The 19,237-nt window shown below is 44.8% G+C and overlaps 1 protein-coding gene across 2 annotated transcripts in view; it reads right to left on the bottom strand.

Annotated features, from left to right (window-relative positions):
• LOC105020724 (RAS guanyl-releasing protein 2) overlaps positions 1 to 19,237 on the bottom strand; it is a 50,023-nt gene that overhangs the window by 2,230 nt on the left and 28,556 nt on the right. For both annotated transcript variants that reach the window (XM_010887958.5, XM_020043541.3), the window contains 10 exons: positions 17,057 to 17,230; positions 13,671 to 13,787; positions 12,664 to 12,945; positions 8,741 to 8,821; positions 8,360 to 8,485; positions 7,983 to 8,098; positions 7,508 to 7,649; positions 2,820 to 2,856; positions 1,176 to 1,334; positions 28 to 90 (listed from right to left, as the gene is read on the bottom strand). In XM_010887958.5, coding sequence (XP_010886260.2) covers positions 32 to 90; positions 1,176 to 1,334; positions 2,820 to 2,856; positions 7,508 to 7,649; positions 7,983 to 8,098; positions 8,360 to 8,485; positions 8,741 to 8,821; positions 12,664 to 12,945; positions 13,671 to 13,787; positions 17,057 to 17,230 — 1,293 coding nt within the window. In that variant the 3' untranslated portion in view covers positions 28 to 31. The remainder of the gene's footprint in view (positions 1 to 27; positions 91 to 1,175; positions 1,335 to 2,819; positions 2,857 to 7,507; positions 7,650 to 7,982; positions 8,099 to 8,359; positions 8,486 to 8,740; positions 8,822 to 12,663; positions 12,946 to 13,670; positions 13,788 to 17,056; positions 17,231 to 19,237) is intronic.

Below are 19,237 nucleotides of genomic sequence, written 5' to 3'. Positions count from 1 at the left end.
TAGCATGGGGAAAAGGTAACTTCTCACCTGGTTATAGATGGACATCATACAAGCCTTCCTCCACAGTCTCAAGGTCTTCCTCTACAATAGCTGAGAGAGACAGATGGAGAAAAACAGAGAGACAAAGGAAGAGGGACAGAGAAGGGATGGAGACAGAGGGGAAGGGAGAAGCCAAACCAGTGCATATCAGTGACCATGGTTACCTTTAATTGTCTACTGGTTCATCCTCCAATTAACATCACTGCAGAGAGAGGGAGGGAGACGTGTCAAACCATACTCCGCTCTCTGCTTCGTTAAACAGCACACAACTTCAAAACAGTAGCCTTCAATAACACAATGCTACACAGACCCATCATATTCCCAGCCCATTCACTGAGTCTGGCTGTACTGGGTGATTTGTCCACTAATAACACTGCTGATACTGTCATCAAGGACAGACCGATTTCCATTACAAAAAAAAAACATTTTAGTGAGAAAACTACGATTGTCTTTTTCTGAGTGGCACTGTTTGTTCCGGCACAGAACACACAGCCAAGCAAGAACAAAACATCAGACAGAATGGTCAAATGAAAGAAAATACATACCAAAGAAAACGAACAACTAAATCATTTGAACCACATTCTAAATATGGACCTGTGATCCAATGGCATTTTGAACCAGATTAACCGGTTGTTTTTGCCTGGTGCAAAATCAACCAACCAAAGCATGATACTGTTCTCATGTACATTTCCCCTAAACGCACTGTTCTCACAACATTCTATACAGACCACTTGGTGGTAGTAAGATTCTACTGGTGAACCATTATTTGAGAAACACCAAATCTGAATAATTGTCATAAGAAATGGTTAAATTAGAATCAGGTTGGGGATTGAAGTGGTAGGGTGGTTTGGAGTCTAGGTGAGGGGTGGGGTCTCACCTGTGTTGTGGAGAGTGGGTGAGGGGCGGGGTCTCACCTGTGTTGTGGAGAGTGGGTGAGGGGCGGGGTCTCACCTGTGTTGTGGAGGCTGGGTGAGGGGTGGGGCCTCACCTGTGTTGTGGAGGCTGGGTGAGGGGCGGAGTTTCACCTGTGTTGTGGAGGCTGGGTGAGGGGCGGGGCCTCACCTGTGTTGTGGAGGCTGGGTGAGGGGTGGAGTTTCACCTGTGTTGTGGAGTCTGGGTGAGGGGCGGGGCCTCACCTGTGTTTTGGAGGCTGGGTGAGGGGTGGGCCGGGGGGGGGAAGCTGTAAGACCGGGCCTGGAGGGACGGAGCGTGCTCATGGCTGATGCTCTTGGTCCGCTTACGACACTCCACAGCCAGACGACCTCGACACGCCTTGTGACAGTTAATACCACACGCTGTCCGAGAGGGAGAGACGGGGGAGGAGAGGGGGAGAGGGGGGGAGGGGCGGGAAGAGGGGAAACAAGTCGGAAAGGAGGGAGGTGGGGCAAGGGAAGGCTGGTGAGAGGCAGCGTACAGACGCACACATACACACGCACACATACACACACGCACGCGCACACAAACACACACGCACACGCACGCATACACACACGCACACATGCATACACACACATGCACATGCACACATGCACACATACCATGAAGTGTACCCTAGAAGTTGGGAGAGAAGGAGCAGCGCGACAAATGACTGACTAATGAAACCCACCCACCTCACCCATCCACACATTCCTACACACGTCCACTCTCTCATTGATTCTGAAACGTCTCCCAGTGAAACGTCCACATCAGCCAAAGTTAGCTTCAATAAATGTCTCCCATTATAACACCCACACTAATCCAGTTTTTCACACACACACACACAGTCATACAGCCCCTGTCGGATACTCAGCACTTCTGCTCTGCACTGTCCGCAACAAGCCAATTAATTTCAATGATGTCCCGCCAATGTCTCTCCAGCCCGACGACTGGGCCCCAGCGACGGTAATGGAAATGAATGACCGGGACTTCTCAGGGCCCCGCATGTCTCGTTAGGGCCCGCACCAGAATGGAGGAGGATGTTGCTCAGACTCACACTGAGTCGGCAGCCAAAACGGCACCCTGTTCCCAGCCAACAGCACAGGGCCCACGCCGCTTGGGTCAGAATGGGTGTACCGCACAGGGAAAAGGGTACTTTTTGGTACACATGAAGTCAACTGAGTACGGATAGGACAGTTTAGGTGTTTTGTTGATGTTACAGGATGTAGTCCAGACTGGTTTCAGGTGTTTGTGGATGTACATGATGTGATCCAGACTGATTTCAGGTGTTTGTGGATGTATATAATGTGATCCAGACTGATTTCAGGTGTTTGTGGATGTACATGATGTGATCCAGACTGATTTCAGGTGTTTGTGGATGTACATAATGTGATCCAGACTGATTTCAGGTGTTTGTGGATGTACATAATGTGATCCAGACCGATTTCAGGTGTTTGTGGATGTATATAATGTGATCCAGACTGATTTCAGGTGTTTGTGGATGTACATAATGTGATCCAGACCGATTTCATGTTTGCGAGTTCACCAGAAAAGTTCCAGAGAGAGTTCCCTCAAACAGGTTCAACACAGACCTTTAAACCTTGTTTCTTATTCTGGCCCTGACACAAGGGGCTCTGTCAGAGGACACTGTAATATGACCTGATATATTTGCTGTGGCTTTCATGCTGTTGACATTAAGCTCAAAGCCCAGTTTAGTTTGAGCGACGAATGTTTGGAATCGATGACAACAAAGGGAATTGGTAATTTCATGACCCCATGTGTGGCTGCATTCATAAATGTTTTATTTCATGGACGTGTTGGCGCCATGAACCATTCAAGTTAGAGAAACGTATTGATTGTCTTACCTTTACACTTGTATCCCTGTTTGTAGAAGCCCCATATCTAGCGAGAGAGCAAGAGAGGTAAGGGGACGAGAGGGATGAGGGAGGGATGAGGGAGAGAAAGGAACGAGAGATAGTGGCAGAGGGAAGGAAAAGGTCATTTAATTTCACTTCTCTTTATTAAACTCTCGGAAAATGAACGGGACAAAGGGAGGGGCTGCGATGACAGGAGAACGACGGGCACAGCGAGAGGGGTAGAGTGGATGAGCGCTGACAGAAACATATATATGCGGATGATAAATGCGGAGGAGGAGCAGGTGGGAAGAGAGGGAGAAAAATCAGAGACGGGGTCAATACCATTCAGTTTCCAGTCAGTTGTGAAAGGAAAACAACATTCCAATTCCATTCTCAGTCAGTGAGAAGCAGAGATTCTTGAAATTGAAATTCAATCAGTGTACTACATGGACTGACTGGAACTGAAAAGGAATTGACCCCAAACCCTGGTAGAAAGTTAGACTGACAGGCACGAAAAGAGTGAGTGAAAGGGTTAAGGAGAGACGTTAGGGAATTCTAATTTGCAACGACGACCGAGCCAAAGTGTACCGATTTTCAGCTCCACATAAGGACTATCAAAACCAGTGTGGTGAGTGTATGTTGGAATTGGCGAGATATGAATAAATGATCCCAAACGAAAGGATGCATGTCGACAGATGGATAAGGTGCTTAGCAGGAGCAGCCACCAGGAAGCAGAACAGAATGTCTGTCTTTGAAGGAGTGAGGGGGTGATGTGTCAATTTAGACTCCTTTACAATTCATCCCAGCCAATGAGAGCAGAGAACCAAGAACACAGATGACAGGGGTGGTTGACTAGATGTTACTAGTGTCCTGTACCGACCGGAGTGCGGTTTTCTATTGGGTTAGCCGCAGTTGAGCAGTGAGCTGTGGTAAATAGGAGATTCGCTTTAGATGGCCTTGTAGATTAGCTGGTACTGCTGGCGTCGCATGCACTGTCAAAGTCCCAGACTGAATGGACTGTCATTAACACGAGAGGATGCTTTGTGGTGTGGGTGAAGGGTGGTTTTGTTGCTAAAAAAGGAAACCAATTCTAGATTTCATTTGAGACTGAAGGGGGCCCCAAGGGGGCGGGGTTTGGAAGGACAGTGACTTGTCGGACCAAATACAAATAAGATTGGACATACTCTAATTTGGAGCCATTTCACGAGAGAGTGTTTGCGGAGGATGCTGAAGGGGTTGGTGCCTAGGGTCAACACACATAGTTATTTTAAAGCAACCGCTTTTCTGACAAAAAAACAATAACATGTTAAAATCTGACCGAAAAAGACAGCAAATATAGCCAAGCCCAAGGCGGTAAACAATTTTCTTTTTATGCAGATCTGAGAATACTGTTGTGAGCAATCTGCCTAATTGGATGGAAACCGAGCAAGAGAGAACGAATAATGAACGAATAAAAGAAGAGATAAAGAGCGACAGCACTGGCTAAAAAGAGAGGAAAAGAAGAGTGAGCACTAGGTCGAAAGATGGAGAGTGAAAAATACTAGGCTAGGTGGTGGGAGGAAGTGAAGGCTATCAAGAGAGGAGTAGAGGAACAGTGCGAGGAGAGGAGGAGGAGGTGGTGCTGGGGGAGTAAGATCAAGGAGACGCTAGGAGCGCACCACAGGGGAACAATGACATGAAAGAACCGTCCAGGAGATCACAGGCACAACAGAGATCTGAGGGGTCGTAGATAACCCTGTGACCCCCCAGACACACAAGCAAACGCGCACAAGCAAACACGCGCACAAGCAAACACGCACACATGCAAACACGCACACACAAGCAAACGCACACATAAGCAAACACACACACAAGGACTGATGGACAGACTGACCACATATGGCTTCAAAGACTATTTGTTGGCTTTTAAAATCCACTTGTTTTTCAATAGGAGACATTCAAACTTCCCTTCTGACACCACAAAAGCCCTGGTCCCTGAAGCTTCACAACATACTACAACTGGTCCCTGTCTAGTCTACAGCCCTGGTCCCTGAAGCTTCACAACATACTACAACTGGTCCCTGTCTAGTCTACAGCCCTGGTCCCTGAAGCTTAACAACATACTACAACTGGTCCCTGTCTAGTCTACAGCCCTGGTCCCTGAAGCTTCACAACACACTACAACTGGTCCCTGTATAGTCTACAGCCCTGGTCCCTGAAGCTTAACAACATACTACAACTGGTCCCTGTCTAGTCTACAGCCCTGGTCCCTGAAGCTTCACAACACACTACAACTGGTCCCTGTCTAGTCTACAGCCCTGGTCCCTGAAGTTTCACAACATACTACAACTGGTCCCTGTCTAGTCTACAGCCCTGGTCCCTGAAGCTTCACAACATACTACAACTGGTCCCTGAAAAAAAAGTAGAGAAAGTAGCATTCCACATGGGTCATAGCCTTTATCCATCTCCCAGTTTTGAACTACATAGAAAGAAACACTGAGAGCCACTCACAGGGTGCTTTAAGCTCTAAATCCATTAATTACGTGATAAAACTACAACGGGGGCCGCCTGAAGAAAGACATTAAAATAATGTTGGACTGTGAAGAGACGTCTGAGTCATCAAGGGCCAATGAACTCCATGATGGTGGTGGGTGGCAGGGTTTTTCAAGCATGGTGTCTCACTCAATGGGAAATGAGAATATTAAGTTTGTCCTGGAGTCAACAGCCAACTGGAAAGCAGGCCGAAAGGAAGTAGCTGGTCACTGTAACAGAGCTTATATATTCTACCTCCCGCTGTCATTTCTTTTCTCCAATAATTATTTTCCCAGATGGGTGAGAACATTTTACTTAATGGTCCCTTTGTGTATCAGCAGTGTGTTTGTGTGTGTGTGTGGTTGTGCACATGTAGTTTTTAGAGAGAATAAGAGAAAGACTTTGGTCAGAAGCAGCTTGTCCTTGCTAATGGGTTCTGGGCTGTTTTAAAATATCTACTTCTTCACATTCATCTTTAGCAAGGCATTTAAAAGAAAGGTTGAAATGAATATAAATAGGAATCAATAGTGGAGTCTGTACTTTTTTGTGGTGACTAAGGAACTCCATGCAGTGAGACTTTATGAATGTTCAGGAAGTATTGACCAGGGGAGGGCAACCAGTTATTAAAAGCACCAGAAATATCCATGTGATATTTGACCAGTGGCTGACATGACCTTGGAGGGGCCGATGGACAGTGAAGGAGGGGCCGTACAACGAAGCATAAAGTGCCTGGAAGAATCTGACAGATCTTTAGCGTCTTACGATTAAGGGTTACGTCCAGCCGCAGAGATTAGGTTTTAGAGGGAAAGGGATAACGTTGGGAGTATCGCACCTCATCACTCTCTGGGTTCTGGAACCAGCTGGTGTTTTTTAGTGCGGTTTCAGGACCTTTCGGATCATTCTCTAAAAACACCCTGGCCCTCATTACAGACCCTGGTGACTCAGCGTCCTGGCGTGAAGTGACAGACTGAAGCACCCCCCCCAACCCCAGTTGTCACCACATCCTGGGTTAGTGGGGGCTTGCCAGGGACGCTAATTACCCGGCCACTGTATTACCTCCACTGTCACACAATCCCAGAACTGGAGGGCCAAATAATTGGCGCGTTCTCCGGACTGGACCCAGTCACGATGTTGGGCAGTGAACGCGACGCCGCTGGCCACTGTGGGAACATTGTCACTGTGTTTCTCTGGTACTTCTGCAAATGAATGCGTGACTTGTCACACTGTACACGCAGGGCCAAATGCACCAACACCACACGATCCAGCCACGCTCAGTCTTTCAAAATAAAGGTTAGGAACAAGATAAGGTTATTTAGAGCAATACTGTTTAGGTTCTCCATTAAGAACCACACAGGTTGGCTATTTGAAGAACCACACAAAAGTCCAAAACCTAGCGTGTTTCAACCACCCAGCACCAAAATAGTCCTGCTTTAGGGATTTAAGCCTCATTTGCGTATTTCCCAGGATGCTTTTCAAGTTAATTTAAGTAAACTAGTATATCCCAGACTTTGATTGCTAGTGACATAGACATGGTTGTTGCATTTATTCATTTTCAGTCCTGTGGCCTTTAACATAATAAGAATAATGTGGCCTTTAACATAATAAGAAATTATTCATGAAAAGCAATACATAATACAACAGCCAGAAACTCATCTTTAGTTTACCAGAGACATCAGGTCTCCAAGTCATATTACACTGGGGTGCAAAGCGAGGCATTATTCCCATTAGAAGTCCGCCAGAGTGATGAAAACCATCAACTGGAATCTTTAAAAAGACGCAGCATACATTCAGAAAGACTGCCACGTTTGGCAAGACTAAGATACGAAACGACCGTGAACTAAACAAAAACGGCCATGAATGTGAGCTGGAAGAAAACATTTCATAACAGGTATAAAAGTAAGTAAAAGGTCATATTCTTTAATGTAATTGATGGTTGTTTAGAATATAATGAATGAATGCATGTACATGCAAAAGCGTAGATGTTAAAAAACTTTCTGGGATTATGTTGCAATGACGGGTGTGGTTTTGGTCATTTACAGCCAAAATAAGGTTGGGAGGAGTTTCTGAAGTGGGGTGGTGTAGGGAGTGGGAGGAGTGTATGAAGTGGGGTGGTGTAGGGAGTGGGAGGAGTGCAGGGAGTGGGAGGAGCAATGTACAGAAGGATGGCCACACCAGTGTGTACTCACAAAGCCAGCACAGTGTTCACAGAAGGTGGGCTTCACGTAGGTGGTCTCTGTGAAGGTGTGGATGAAACCCATCTTACAGTTGAGCAAAGAGCTGGCCTTCATGAAGTAGTCAATCATCTCCTCTCGGCTGATCTTGCCATCTCTGGTTAATAGAGAGGGGAGGGGGGAGGGGGGAGGGATGGAGGAGAAAAGGGAGAAAGAGAGAGAGAGAATGGGATTTTGTGATGGTATATTATATTGTATAGTTTCAACAGCAGTTATACTACATCATATTGTATAGATACAAAATCCTTTATACTATATCAAATTCTGCAGTCATTTATACTATATCACACGGTATAGTTACAACATCATTAGTGCTATATCAAATTGTATAGTTACAACAACAGTTATATCATATTTTTTAGATACAAAATCAGTTATACGCCACTGTTGCTATGCTAACGGTGGCAGATTTGCTGGTTTTGTCTCTTACTGGTTCTTATCTAGTTCTCCAAACTTGCTGAGGTAGGGGAAGTTGTTCCGGATGATCTCAAACTCCTCCCTCGAGATGTGACCGTCCCCGTCTGTGTCAAAGTTCTTGAAGACGGACTGTAACCACGGAAACACACATCACAAACACACACAGAGTCCCGCATTCCAATCACTGTGTTTGTCATCACAGGGACTTGTTGTGATTAATAAGAGGCTACTGGAGAAGGCAACCGCTGTGCTCCAGGCCAATTATGTGGCCTCAACAAGTTGCAATAAGCTGTGAAGTGGATGTAAGACTAAGTACACGGAGCATTGCATTACACTGAGGTTCAATCAGCGCCAGACTGTGCTGTATGTGGGAGACTTAGCGTGACATACGTCCACCATCTTCTCTATGTGTTTGTTGATGACCGCAGGGTCTGCTTTGGGCTTCACTGACGCGGCCCACTCATCAATCATCGATGGCTTTGGCTTGGGGGAGGGGGCAGAGGCCGGACCGGAGCTCTACCAAACCAATGAGAAGACGAGGGGGGGGCATGAATCAATTACACGCGAAGCGGGTAATTATCGTAATTTCAGCATAGTTCCTAGGACCGGGAGATTTCCTAGAAGAGAGACCTCCCGGAAAACAGACCTAGAAGCAGTTAAAGAGAAAAGTTGAACTCAAGAGGACAAGGCTGTTGAAATGTCATGCCAACATAACTGCAATAGTTTCCTATGAGCTGTCCTGTGAAAATGGCCCGCCCCTTTTTCCCTCACCGCTGGTTTAGCACTGCGAGGCTCTCTCAGCAGAGACAGCTGGTAGATCTCTTCCTCAGTGTGATACTGGTCCAGAGATACCTAAAACACAAGACGTGGAGGTCTGATTAATACAGGCGCTACCCATAGCAGGGGGCTACACATGGATAGCTTGACAATAAAAGGAGGACAACACAACGTCCTGCTGTTCCAGGAGGCTTCACTGCTTCTTCGTATCCCTCTCGTATCAAAACGCAAGACGACAGGTATCCTCTCGTTGTTCACGAATGAATGAATAAACCACGTGAAATGATCTGACTGGACCAAAAACCTTGAAGCCCGTTTCTCGTTTGTTAACGCTGCGCACTCCACGGAGAACCCTTACGTGATTGCTATGGTTTCAAAAGTGTATTGACGTTTTAACTCTGTCTTCCATTCGAACAAAGCCCAAGTGGAATGAACTGTATAGGGCCTGTAAATAAGATGAGTATCGACCACTTAAAAATAAGCGTCTACCTTTTCCATTAAGCTCATGAATGACTGTCAGAAGAGTTTGCGGGATAAAGCTCAATGCACATTCTAAAAATATCCTGTGTTAATGAAATGATATACAAAACCTTGAGCGTTGGCAAATTAGAAATACAGATCCAATTAAATTAAATTGCTCAGTAGCAGCTAATTCAAGTCAAATAATTCAAACTAAGGAAGATAGACTCAGTTAACATAACATGGTAATAAGAGACAGCACATTTATTGCTTCCTATTTCACTATGGCAAATTTGACTCCTGGTTTTGAACAGAGCATTTATGACCCATTGCAATAAATGTACATGATCTCAGGAACACTCGCAGGGCTTCTACTCACAAGCTGTCTATGACACATTAAAAGACCACAGGGCTGTTTCCAATGGACCCAATGTGTCTTGCAATTTAATATTAAATAGCTAGCCGGACCCTTTAATGATAAAACCCACTCAATCCGTTGGAGTAGTAGAAATCATAGAGAAATTGTTACATAAAAATGAATGTTGTAATTAAAGAAAATGACGGTCAATATTATTTTTTATGTTTTTATATGTGGTCCCCAGTGGAGGAAGTTCATGCTTTCCCAGTCACGGGCACAAGACATTTTGAAAAACACAGCTGTAGAGTACGAGCAGGAATTCCAATCCCACTTCCCTAAAAATGATGCAATCACAAACTACAGTGGATATAAAAAGTCTACACACCCCTGTGGTGTAAAAGAATGAGACAAAGATAAATCATGTCAGAACTTTTTCCACTTTTAATGTGACCTATAATGTGAACAATTCAATTGAAAAACAAACTGAAATCTTTGAGGGGGAAAATGAAAAATAAAAACATTACAATAACCTGGTTGCATAAGTGTGCTCACCCTCTTATAACTGGGGATGTGGCTGTGTTCAGAATTAACCAATCACATTCAAACTCATGTTAAATAGAAGTCATTACACACCTGCCATCATTTAAAGTTAAATTAAAGTTCAGCTATTCTAGTAGGATTTTCCTGACATTTTCTTAGTTGCATCTCAGAGCAAAAGCCATGGTCCACAGAGAGCTTCCAAAGCATCAGAGAGATCTCATATTTGAAAGATATCAGTCAGGAGAAGGATACAAAAGAATTTCCAAAGTATTAGATATACCATGGAACACTGTGAATCAGTCATTATCAAGTGGAGAAAATATGGCACAACAGAGACGTTACCAAGAACCGGACGTCCTTCCAAAATTGATTAAAAGACGAAAAGAAAACTGGTCAGGGAGGCTTCCAAGAGGCCTACAGCAACATTAAAGGAACCCCAGGAATTTCTGGCAAGTACTGGCTGTGTGCTTCATGAGACAACAATCTTCTTTATTCTTCATATGAATGGGCTATGGGGTAGGATGGTATGATGGTAGCCATTTCTTACAAAGAAAAACCTCCAAGCCCAGCTGAAGTTGGCAAAAACATGTGTTATGGCCTGATGAAAACAAGGTTGAGCTTTTGCAAAGAAGAGTGGGCAAATATTGCCATGTCAAGATGTGCCATGCAAATAGGCTATTACCCAAAAAGACTGAGTGCTGTAATAAAATCAAAATAATTCGTTTGGTGCAACCAGGTTATTGTGAGTTTTTTGTTGTTTTTTTTTTCCTCAAAGATTTCAGTTGGTTTTTCAATTGAATTGTTCACGTTATAGGTCACATTAAAGGTGGAAAAAGGTCTGACATGATTTATCTTGGCTCATTCTCTTACATCACAAGCGCCTGGCATTTTAACAGGGGTGTATAGATTTTTATATCCACTGTATTTATCATTAACTTCAAAGAATGAACTTCCTGTTGAAGAGTCGATCTGCCTTATTTTAGGAGAAAATGAAGACCTGGCAGTAGATACTGTTGCAGATTATGTATAGGCCTGTGGTAATATAAGCAGATAATAGCTCTCATGTTAGAGAGACAAAGGATGGGAAAGAGAGCGAGATTGAGAAAAAGGAAAATGACCATGAAAAATAGAAACGACACTGCCACCAAACCACAATCTTCAATGAACATCTGTAGTAGAATATTCAGTTTATCCCAAGGGTTGCTATAACTTGAAAAAAAAATTTGCCTCCCATGTGCACTGAAAGCTTATCATGTCTGACACAGGCCAGATGCAGACACAAAAGTTTAGCTTGGAGCGTGAGAATGACAGAAGTTTATCTCATTTATCATGATAAAGCATACACTGTCAGGAGCTGCAGACTGCACACACACACACACACAGACACAGACACACACAGCTACTAGTAGTGATGATCTCCCTGAAGATAACCAGGCCAATAAAGGAAAATCTCAGCTAAGAAGAACAGGACAGGATATAAACCGTAACATATCCCAATAGCAAGTGGATGTCAGGTGAGGTTAATCCTGATTGGCTGTTAATTTCCTAAGGGGTGGAGAGAGGGGAGGAGGAGAAAGAGACCAACTAAAAGCAAGAGAAAATCGTTTTCACTGCTCAACCAAAGGGAGTACTATACATTTCTGGGTGTTACAAAAAATCGAAGGCAGGGCGACATGAGTTATCACGATGGGATTTAACCATTAGCCTGTGGACTAGTCTCTGTAGCTGACATTCCACTTCCTGTACTACAAGTCATGGGACAAAGTATTTGGCAATAGTAAGGAGTGCCAAAACAAATTCCTTATTACTATTCACTTGAAAGGAAATGATATGGCAATATCCAATGGCGTATGGCTACGTAAAGTAGTTTAGTCATTTCACTATAGAGAGAACCTGGCACCGCTATGAAAATGACCGGCTGAAATCTGAATCCAACCAGAACCTATTAGAATTTGCAATTCCTATAAGGCCATCGAGCTACTCTACTCCTTAAATTTGACTGACAGTTCCCCATTTATCCTGACGCAGTAAGTGATTCCATTTATTTTTCAGTAGATTGCTGTATTATTATGTTGCTGAGGTTTCTCTGTTCATCTAAATGTACAGACCTTGGATACGGTCATTCGTATCCGCCACAAAGGTGATAGGAGGGTCAGAAGAAATAAACAAAGACCAAAAAGCATATGATAATAAACGAAAAGACCCTCTACAACGCTGATTAAATCATCCCTCTAAAACCCCAAATGGAAAAAGCTTCTGCCAACTTTCTAATTTTATCGAGTTTTCATCATGGACAAGATCGTCCATCTTGGATCAACAGTTTTTCTCAACGACGATAATACGAACAAACGCAGAGAAACACCAAAAAAAATGTATGAACCAACGATCAAGGTACACCAATACACAAGAAGCATATCCGAACATACCCAAATATGGGGAACATACAGTATTTACAGTATGTTATTTTGAGTATTAAGTTCCATTTCTATCTAGGCTTGTCCTATGGTCACGGTCACAGGCCTACGGGCCAAGGTCACCCCAAAAAATCTGTGACACAGACCGTGAGTAGATTTAGCAGGTCGGTGTTGGCGTCGATGCTGGGTGGAGTGGTCTGGATCATAGCCAGCTCATGGAGGATGGTGTACAGCTGCTGACATTTGGTGAGATTGACCCTGGTCTTTTCTGGGTCGGCCCAGTCGGACAGCGCCACGTGCACGGCAATCAGGTCCTTGAGGTGCACGCCCAGGATGGGGAAACGGAATCCGGTGCACTCCGAGAAACGACGTCGGTACTGGCTGTAGTTGCCGCAGGATGTCACCAACTCGATCAGGCCATTGAAGACCTGGGTAGACGGGGAGACGGGTGGGGGCAGACAAGGATGGAGGAAGGGTGGTGTTGTGGGTTAAAACGGTCTAAAAACAAAAAAAGGAGATATCTAAATTGGTTGAGTTTTCTGAATGAATCTAATCTGTCAGTGGTTAAAATGCTTGCATCTGTAACCAAGTTGGTTGTTCCTTCCCAGCGCAGATTCTGGGCAATTAAATATTTTTTTCTGGATTCCAATAACAGAAATAGAGAATCGCTTTGCTAGGCAGCATAAAACATAACTTTGCAGGCCTGATATGCCCTGTAAACCAGGAGTTTCCTAACACAACTTCCAGGGTACAGCTACAGCCCCTAAAAGGGCCTTGGAATGTAATGTTTTATATTAATACCATTTTACAATGATTTCAATGAGTACATGATTGTTATAGGACTCTATAACCTTTCCTTTGCAAATAGTTTTACCTCGCACCAAAAAAGGATCCTCGATTGGGACACAGCCTATATGGTTCAAATTGTTCATGTTCATAAGGTATGACATAGTAATCTGAAGTGTTCATAAGGTATGACCTGATAACCAGAGGTGTTCATAAGGCATGACAGAAGGACCTGGGGTGTTCATAAGGCCTGACTTGATAACCTGAGGTGTTCATAAGTTGTGACAGAACAACCTGAGGTGTTCATAAGGTATTAAATAAGGACATAGGGTGTTCGTAAGGTACGACATGAGGACAGTTAGCTCACCTTGTTAGTCTCGTTACTGATGTGGGACTGGGTGTCTTTGAGACGAGATATGGAGCTGTTACTGAGCCCGCCCACCACGGCCATTAGAGTGTTGAAGTTCTGGAGCTGGAGCAGTTTCTATATGTGGAGTGAGAGACAGGCGGGCAAGTAGAAAAGAATGTCTGTCTGTTGTTGTTAAGTAACCCTCCTACTCTCCTTAGTTGGATAAGGTTCACACAACGAAACAGCATCGTTTTCACACACAGTCTGGCTACATTCGTGTTCAAACATTGTGGAATGGACCATATACTGTACGATGCTCTGCGGGTCTGTTACAGGGTAACGTGAAGCACCATCATGGGCACAGACCTAACCCAAAATCATTCACTAGCCCAGGCCAGGCCAGGACCAGACCAAGACCAGGTCAAGACTAGATTGAGTTTTTTCATTTACTCCCACCCAGAGAGACGTACATTACTGAAGTTGTTAGACTGCTTACATTTACATACTGGGCCCCCATTGGAATGTAATCCTCTTATTGCAAGTGCCATTCTCTACCATCTGACCCACACTATCAGTCTGGGAAGAGTCTAGATTGAGACTAGGTGGAGATTAAGACTAGATGTAGACTAAGACTAGGTGGAGATTAAGACAACATGTAGACTAAAACTAGGTGGAGATTAAGACAAGATGTAGACTATGAGTATGTGGAGATTAAGACAAGATGTAGACTAAGAGTAGGTGGAGATTAAGACAAGGTGGAGATTAAGATTAGATGTAGACCAAGACTAGGTGGAGATTAAGACAAGATGTAGACTAAGAGTAGGTGGAGATTAAGACAAGGTGGAGATTAAGATTAGATGTAGACTAAGACAAGGTGGAGATTAAGAAAAGGTGGAGATTAAGATTAGATGTAGACTAAGACAAGGTGGAGATTAAGATTAGATGTAGACTAAGACAAGGTGGAGATTAAGATTAGATGTAGACTAAGACCAGGTGGAGATTAAGAAAAGGTGGAGATTAAGATTAGATGTAGACTAAGACAAGGTGGAGATTAAGACTAAGTGGAGATTAAGACTAGACGAAGATTAAGACAAGGTGGAGATTAAGACAAGGTGGAGATTGAGTCTACCTGGACACTGGGAATAGGTGGAGACTGAAACAGAGAAGATGTACAAGAAAGAGACAGAAAATGAAACCACTGGTAGAGAGACTGAGTCACCGTGTGAGATTGAGGGGCGAGTGACAAGGAGAAGGTAAGAGTGGGTGTTAGAACCAGTGCCAACAAGGATTTAGGAGAGACGGTGGAGGAGGGCGACAGAAACACTGATGAGGAGCCAAAGGCAGGGGAGCAAGCTAGTTAGAAACAGGGATAGGAGATATGAGTGTGTGTGTGTGTGTGTGTGTGTGAGAAGAGAAATACTATTTTTCTGGGGGGGAAACAGGGGGGATTGGATGAAATTTAAGATCATGAAGGCAAGCGATAGCCACAACATCAATCCTGGGAAGGTCATAAACACACGCATTCTCTCTCTTTCTCACGCACACACGCGCACACAGACAAGCGTTAACCAACACAATACGAAAAATCTCAAGCAATAAAGTGCACAGCTTGTGCTAAGATAATCCTGTCCATCCTGACAAGACCCACGGCAATAAAAGCAGCACAGACACACGCTGTAACAGTCGCATCAAGGCTGTGGCAGCACTTTGTGAATGGGGCTCCGCGGTGACAATGCCCTGACCTTCTGCTCACATGACATCCAGGGAAAAAAATCAATGGTGTCGCATCTGGATTGAAGGATTGCCAGCAGGCATCGTTTGGTTAAGCTCAAACACCCGCTCAAATACCCGCCCCGGTCTTTTCCGATCAATGAGCAGCTCGGTGTGGCTGCCCCGCGGTTCCGCCATTGCGAAGGATCTACCACAGTGCACCCGGGGCACTGGGGGGGGGGGTCAGGGTTCAGCACGGCACAATAGAAGGGGAATGTCAGGGTGTCCCGTCGATGCGCCAGCGCGTTTCGTTGTGACTAACCACTATCTGGCGTTTTGTTTGGAAAAACTGGCCGACGTTGTCAGGACACACAACAGGATGTAGGGGCAACAGCGAGGGGGGGTTGTGGAGCAACCGGCAGACTGAAAAGAGAAATGAAGGGTGATTAATGAAGACTTGCGATGAGGGGAATCAGAATGAGGTTGAATAGAGGAATGGAATTTGGGTGGGGGAGGATGAGCAAGGAGTGAGAGGGGGGGGGGGGGTGAGCAAGGAGTGAGAGGGGAGGGAGGGGTGAAGGAGAGGAGGAGTAGCAGGACAACAGGAAGAGAGAGAACAGGGGACACATGTGGCTGGTGGTTTAATGGAGCAGAATCATAGAGACACCCTCTCGTTCTCCCAAATATTTGTTTAAGGCAAAGTGTTACAATTTGGTATGAAAGGTGTTCCACTTATTTAGCATTGACAGCCTAGCTAGCATCCAACTGGGCTATTTAAGCATAGATAAGACGGGGGGGGGGGGGGGTAGGTGAGGGAGTGGAGTGAGAGAAAGGAGGGAAAGAGATGGGTGAGAGAAAGGAGAGAGATGGGTGAGAGAGGGCTCAGAGAGGGGTAAGAAATAGTAGGGGTAAGAAACAGGCGTGTGAAAAAAGGAGCGGTGGGAGAGAGGAGTGAGAGCCTGCTGTGGAGTGACTTAATAAATAATGAAGGGTTAGTTTAGGAGAGAGGGGAGAGAGGAGAGACCGGAGATAAAGGAGCGACACTCCAGACATTCTTCACTAACCACTCTAAATATAACCTCCCATCTGTGAGCAGTGACACCCTGGGTGCAGTAGCACCCGGGGACACGTTCTGTTGTGAATAATGGCTGGTCATTTTCTACGAACACAGTTTGTAGCATTGAAGAAGTGTAGGCACAGTTTTACTGGAGGGTAGATTGGTATGGATCTAGCTTCGGTCTATACCCACATATCACTGCCTAAACCCAGTCCCACCATGGTTGTGTCAAAGAGGTCAGTGGAACAAAGCCATGACGGATCGAATAAGGGCGTTGTCAGTGGCACACAGTCGAGAAATCTGATTCAGCTAAAATAGTCATTGTCAAATCTTTCACAATTTATTTAATGCAACAGGCCCGCGGTGTATTAACTCATGTGACTCATTTCGGTGCAGAACATTTAGAAACCCTCCTTTTCAGGCTGCGAAGTGACTGTAAAGTGCTACCTCTCGGGTTGTATATCACAGCTGACAGCAAGTTGGCAATCACACAGTCAGTGGCTGGTCACAGTTCTTCAGCTGTGTGAAATGGATCGGTGAGGACGCGACGAGATCCACCGAAAACACTAAGAGCTTCCCTCTAGAGCCGCAGTGAAAAGGCTCGACCCGGACTGCCGTCTGTCCCCAGCTCACGTACCTGGGCCACCCTGATGAAGTGGGAGATGACCGTGGCCCTCTGCTGTGCCGTGGGCTTGCTGAGCACCATCAGCTGGATCCACTGAGACACGCTGTTGAACAGGGTGATGAAGCGCTCCAGGATGGGGTTGTCCACCGTGCAGCCGTGCATCACAAAGCTGTGGTAGTCCTGGAACTGGAGGGGAAGGGCAGAGGAGTGGAATGACTCACTGGGCATACTGATGCACCCAGGCCCGGATTGGGGCCCAGTCGAGTGCCACGCTGGCCGAGCACAAAAAGGCAGTTTGGAACAGCCGTGTTGGCGGGTTTGATTCCCCCGAAGGGGCCAGTGTTAAAATGGGCTCTCCCATTTGTGTGGGTCCCTCTGGATGGGAGTGGCCACTAAATGACTTATATAGCAAGTCTAAAAATGACTAAGTCATAGAGGACTGGATGTACAGTGGATATAAAAAGTCTACACACCCCTGTGAAAATGCCAGGTTTTTGTGATGTAAAAGAATGAGGCAAAGATAAATCATGTCAGAACTTTTTCCACTTTTAATGTGACCTATAATGTGAACAATTCAATTGAAAAACAAACTGAAATCTTTAAGGGGGAAAAATGAAAAACAAAATATATATACACTCACCTAAAGGATTATTAGGAACACCTTACTAATACTGTGTTTGACCCCCTTTCGCCTTCAGAACTGCCTTAATTCTACGTGGCATTGATTCAACAAGGTGCTGAAAGCATTCTTTAGAAATGTTGGCCCATATTGATAGGATAGCATCTTGCAGTTGATGGAGATTTGTGGGATGCACATCCAGGGCACGAAGCTCCCGTTCCACCACATCCCAAAGATGCTCTACTGGGTTGAGATCTGGTTTCCATTTCAGTACAGTTAACTCATTGTCATGTTCAAGAAACCAATTTGAAATGATTCGAGCTTTGTGACAGGGTGCATTATCCTGCTGGAAGTAGCCATCAGAGGATGGGTACATGGTGGTCATAAAGGGATGGACATGGTCAGATACAATGCTCAGGTAGGCCGTGGCATTTAAACGATGCCCAATTGGCACTAAGGGGCCTAATGTGTGCCAAGAAAACATCCCCCACACCATTACACCACCACCACCAGCCTGCACAGTGGTAATAAGGCATGATGGATCCATGTTCTCATTCTGTTTACGCCAAATTCTGACTCTACCATCTGAATGTCTCAACAGAAATCGAGACTCATCAGACCAGGCAACATTCTTGCAGTCTTCAAGTGTCCAATTTTGGTGAGTTCGTGCAAATTGTAGCCTCTTTTTCCTATTTGTAGTGGAGATGAGTGGTACCCGGTGGGGTCTTCTGCTGTTGTAGCCCATCCGCCTCAAGGTTGTGCGTGTTGTGGCTTCACAAATGCTTTGCTGCATACTTCGGTTGTAACGAATGGTTATTTCAGTCAAAGTTGCTCTTCTATCAGCTTAAATAAGTCAGCCCATTCTCCTCTGACCTCTAGCATCAACAAGGCATTTTTGCCCACAGGACTGCCACATACTGGATGTTTTTCCCTTTTCACACCATTCTTTGTAAACCCTAGAAATGGTTGTGCGTGAAAATCCCAGTAACTGAGCAGATTGTGAAATACTCAGACCGGCCCGTCTGGCACCAACAACCATGCCACGCTCAAAATTGCTTAAATCACCTTTCTTTCCCATTCTGACATGCAGTTTGGAGTTCAGGAGATTGTCTTGACCAGGACCACACCCCTAAATGCATTGAAGCAACTGCCATGTGATTGGTTGATTAGATAATTGCATTAATGAGAAATTGAACAGGTGTTCCTAATAATGCTTTAGGTGAGTGTATATATCCTGGTTGCATAAGTGTGCTCATCCTCTTATAACTGGGGATGTGGCTGTGTTCAGAATTAACCAATCACATTCAAACTCATATTAAATAGAAGTCATTAACACCTGCCATCATTTAAAGTGACTTTGATTAATCACAAATAAAGTTCAGCTGTTCTATTAGGATATTCCTGACATTTTCTTAGTTGCATCTCAGAGCAAAAGCCATGGTCCACAGAGAGCTTCCAAAGCATCAGAGGGATCTCATTGTTGAAAGATATCAGTCAGGAGAAGTGTAAAAAATTATTTCCAAAGCATTAGATATACCATGGAACACAGTGAAGACAGTCATCATTAAGTGGAG

The sequence above is a fragment of the Esox lucius genome, chromosome 24, assembly GCF_011004845.1.
Source record: "Esox lucius isolate fEsoLuc1 chromosome 24, fEsoLuc1.pri, whole genome shotgun sequence".
Taxonomy (NCBI): Eukaryota; Metazoa; Chordata; class Actinopteri; order Esociformes; family Esocidae; genus Esox; species Esox lucius.
The sequence above is the reverse complement of the archived record's forward strand: the minus strand, read 5'-3'. Positions and strand labels throughout refer to the sequence as shown.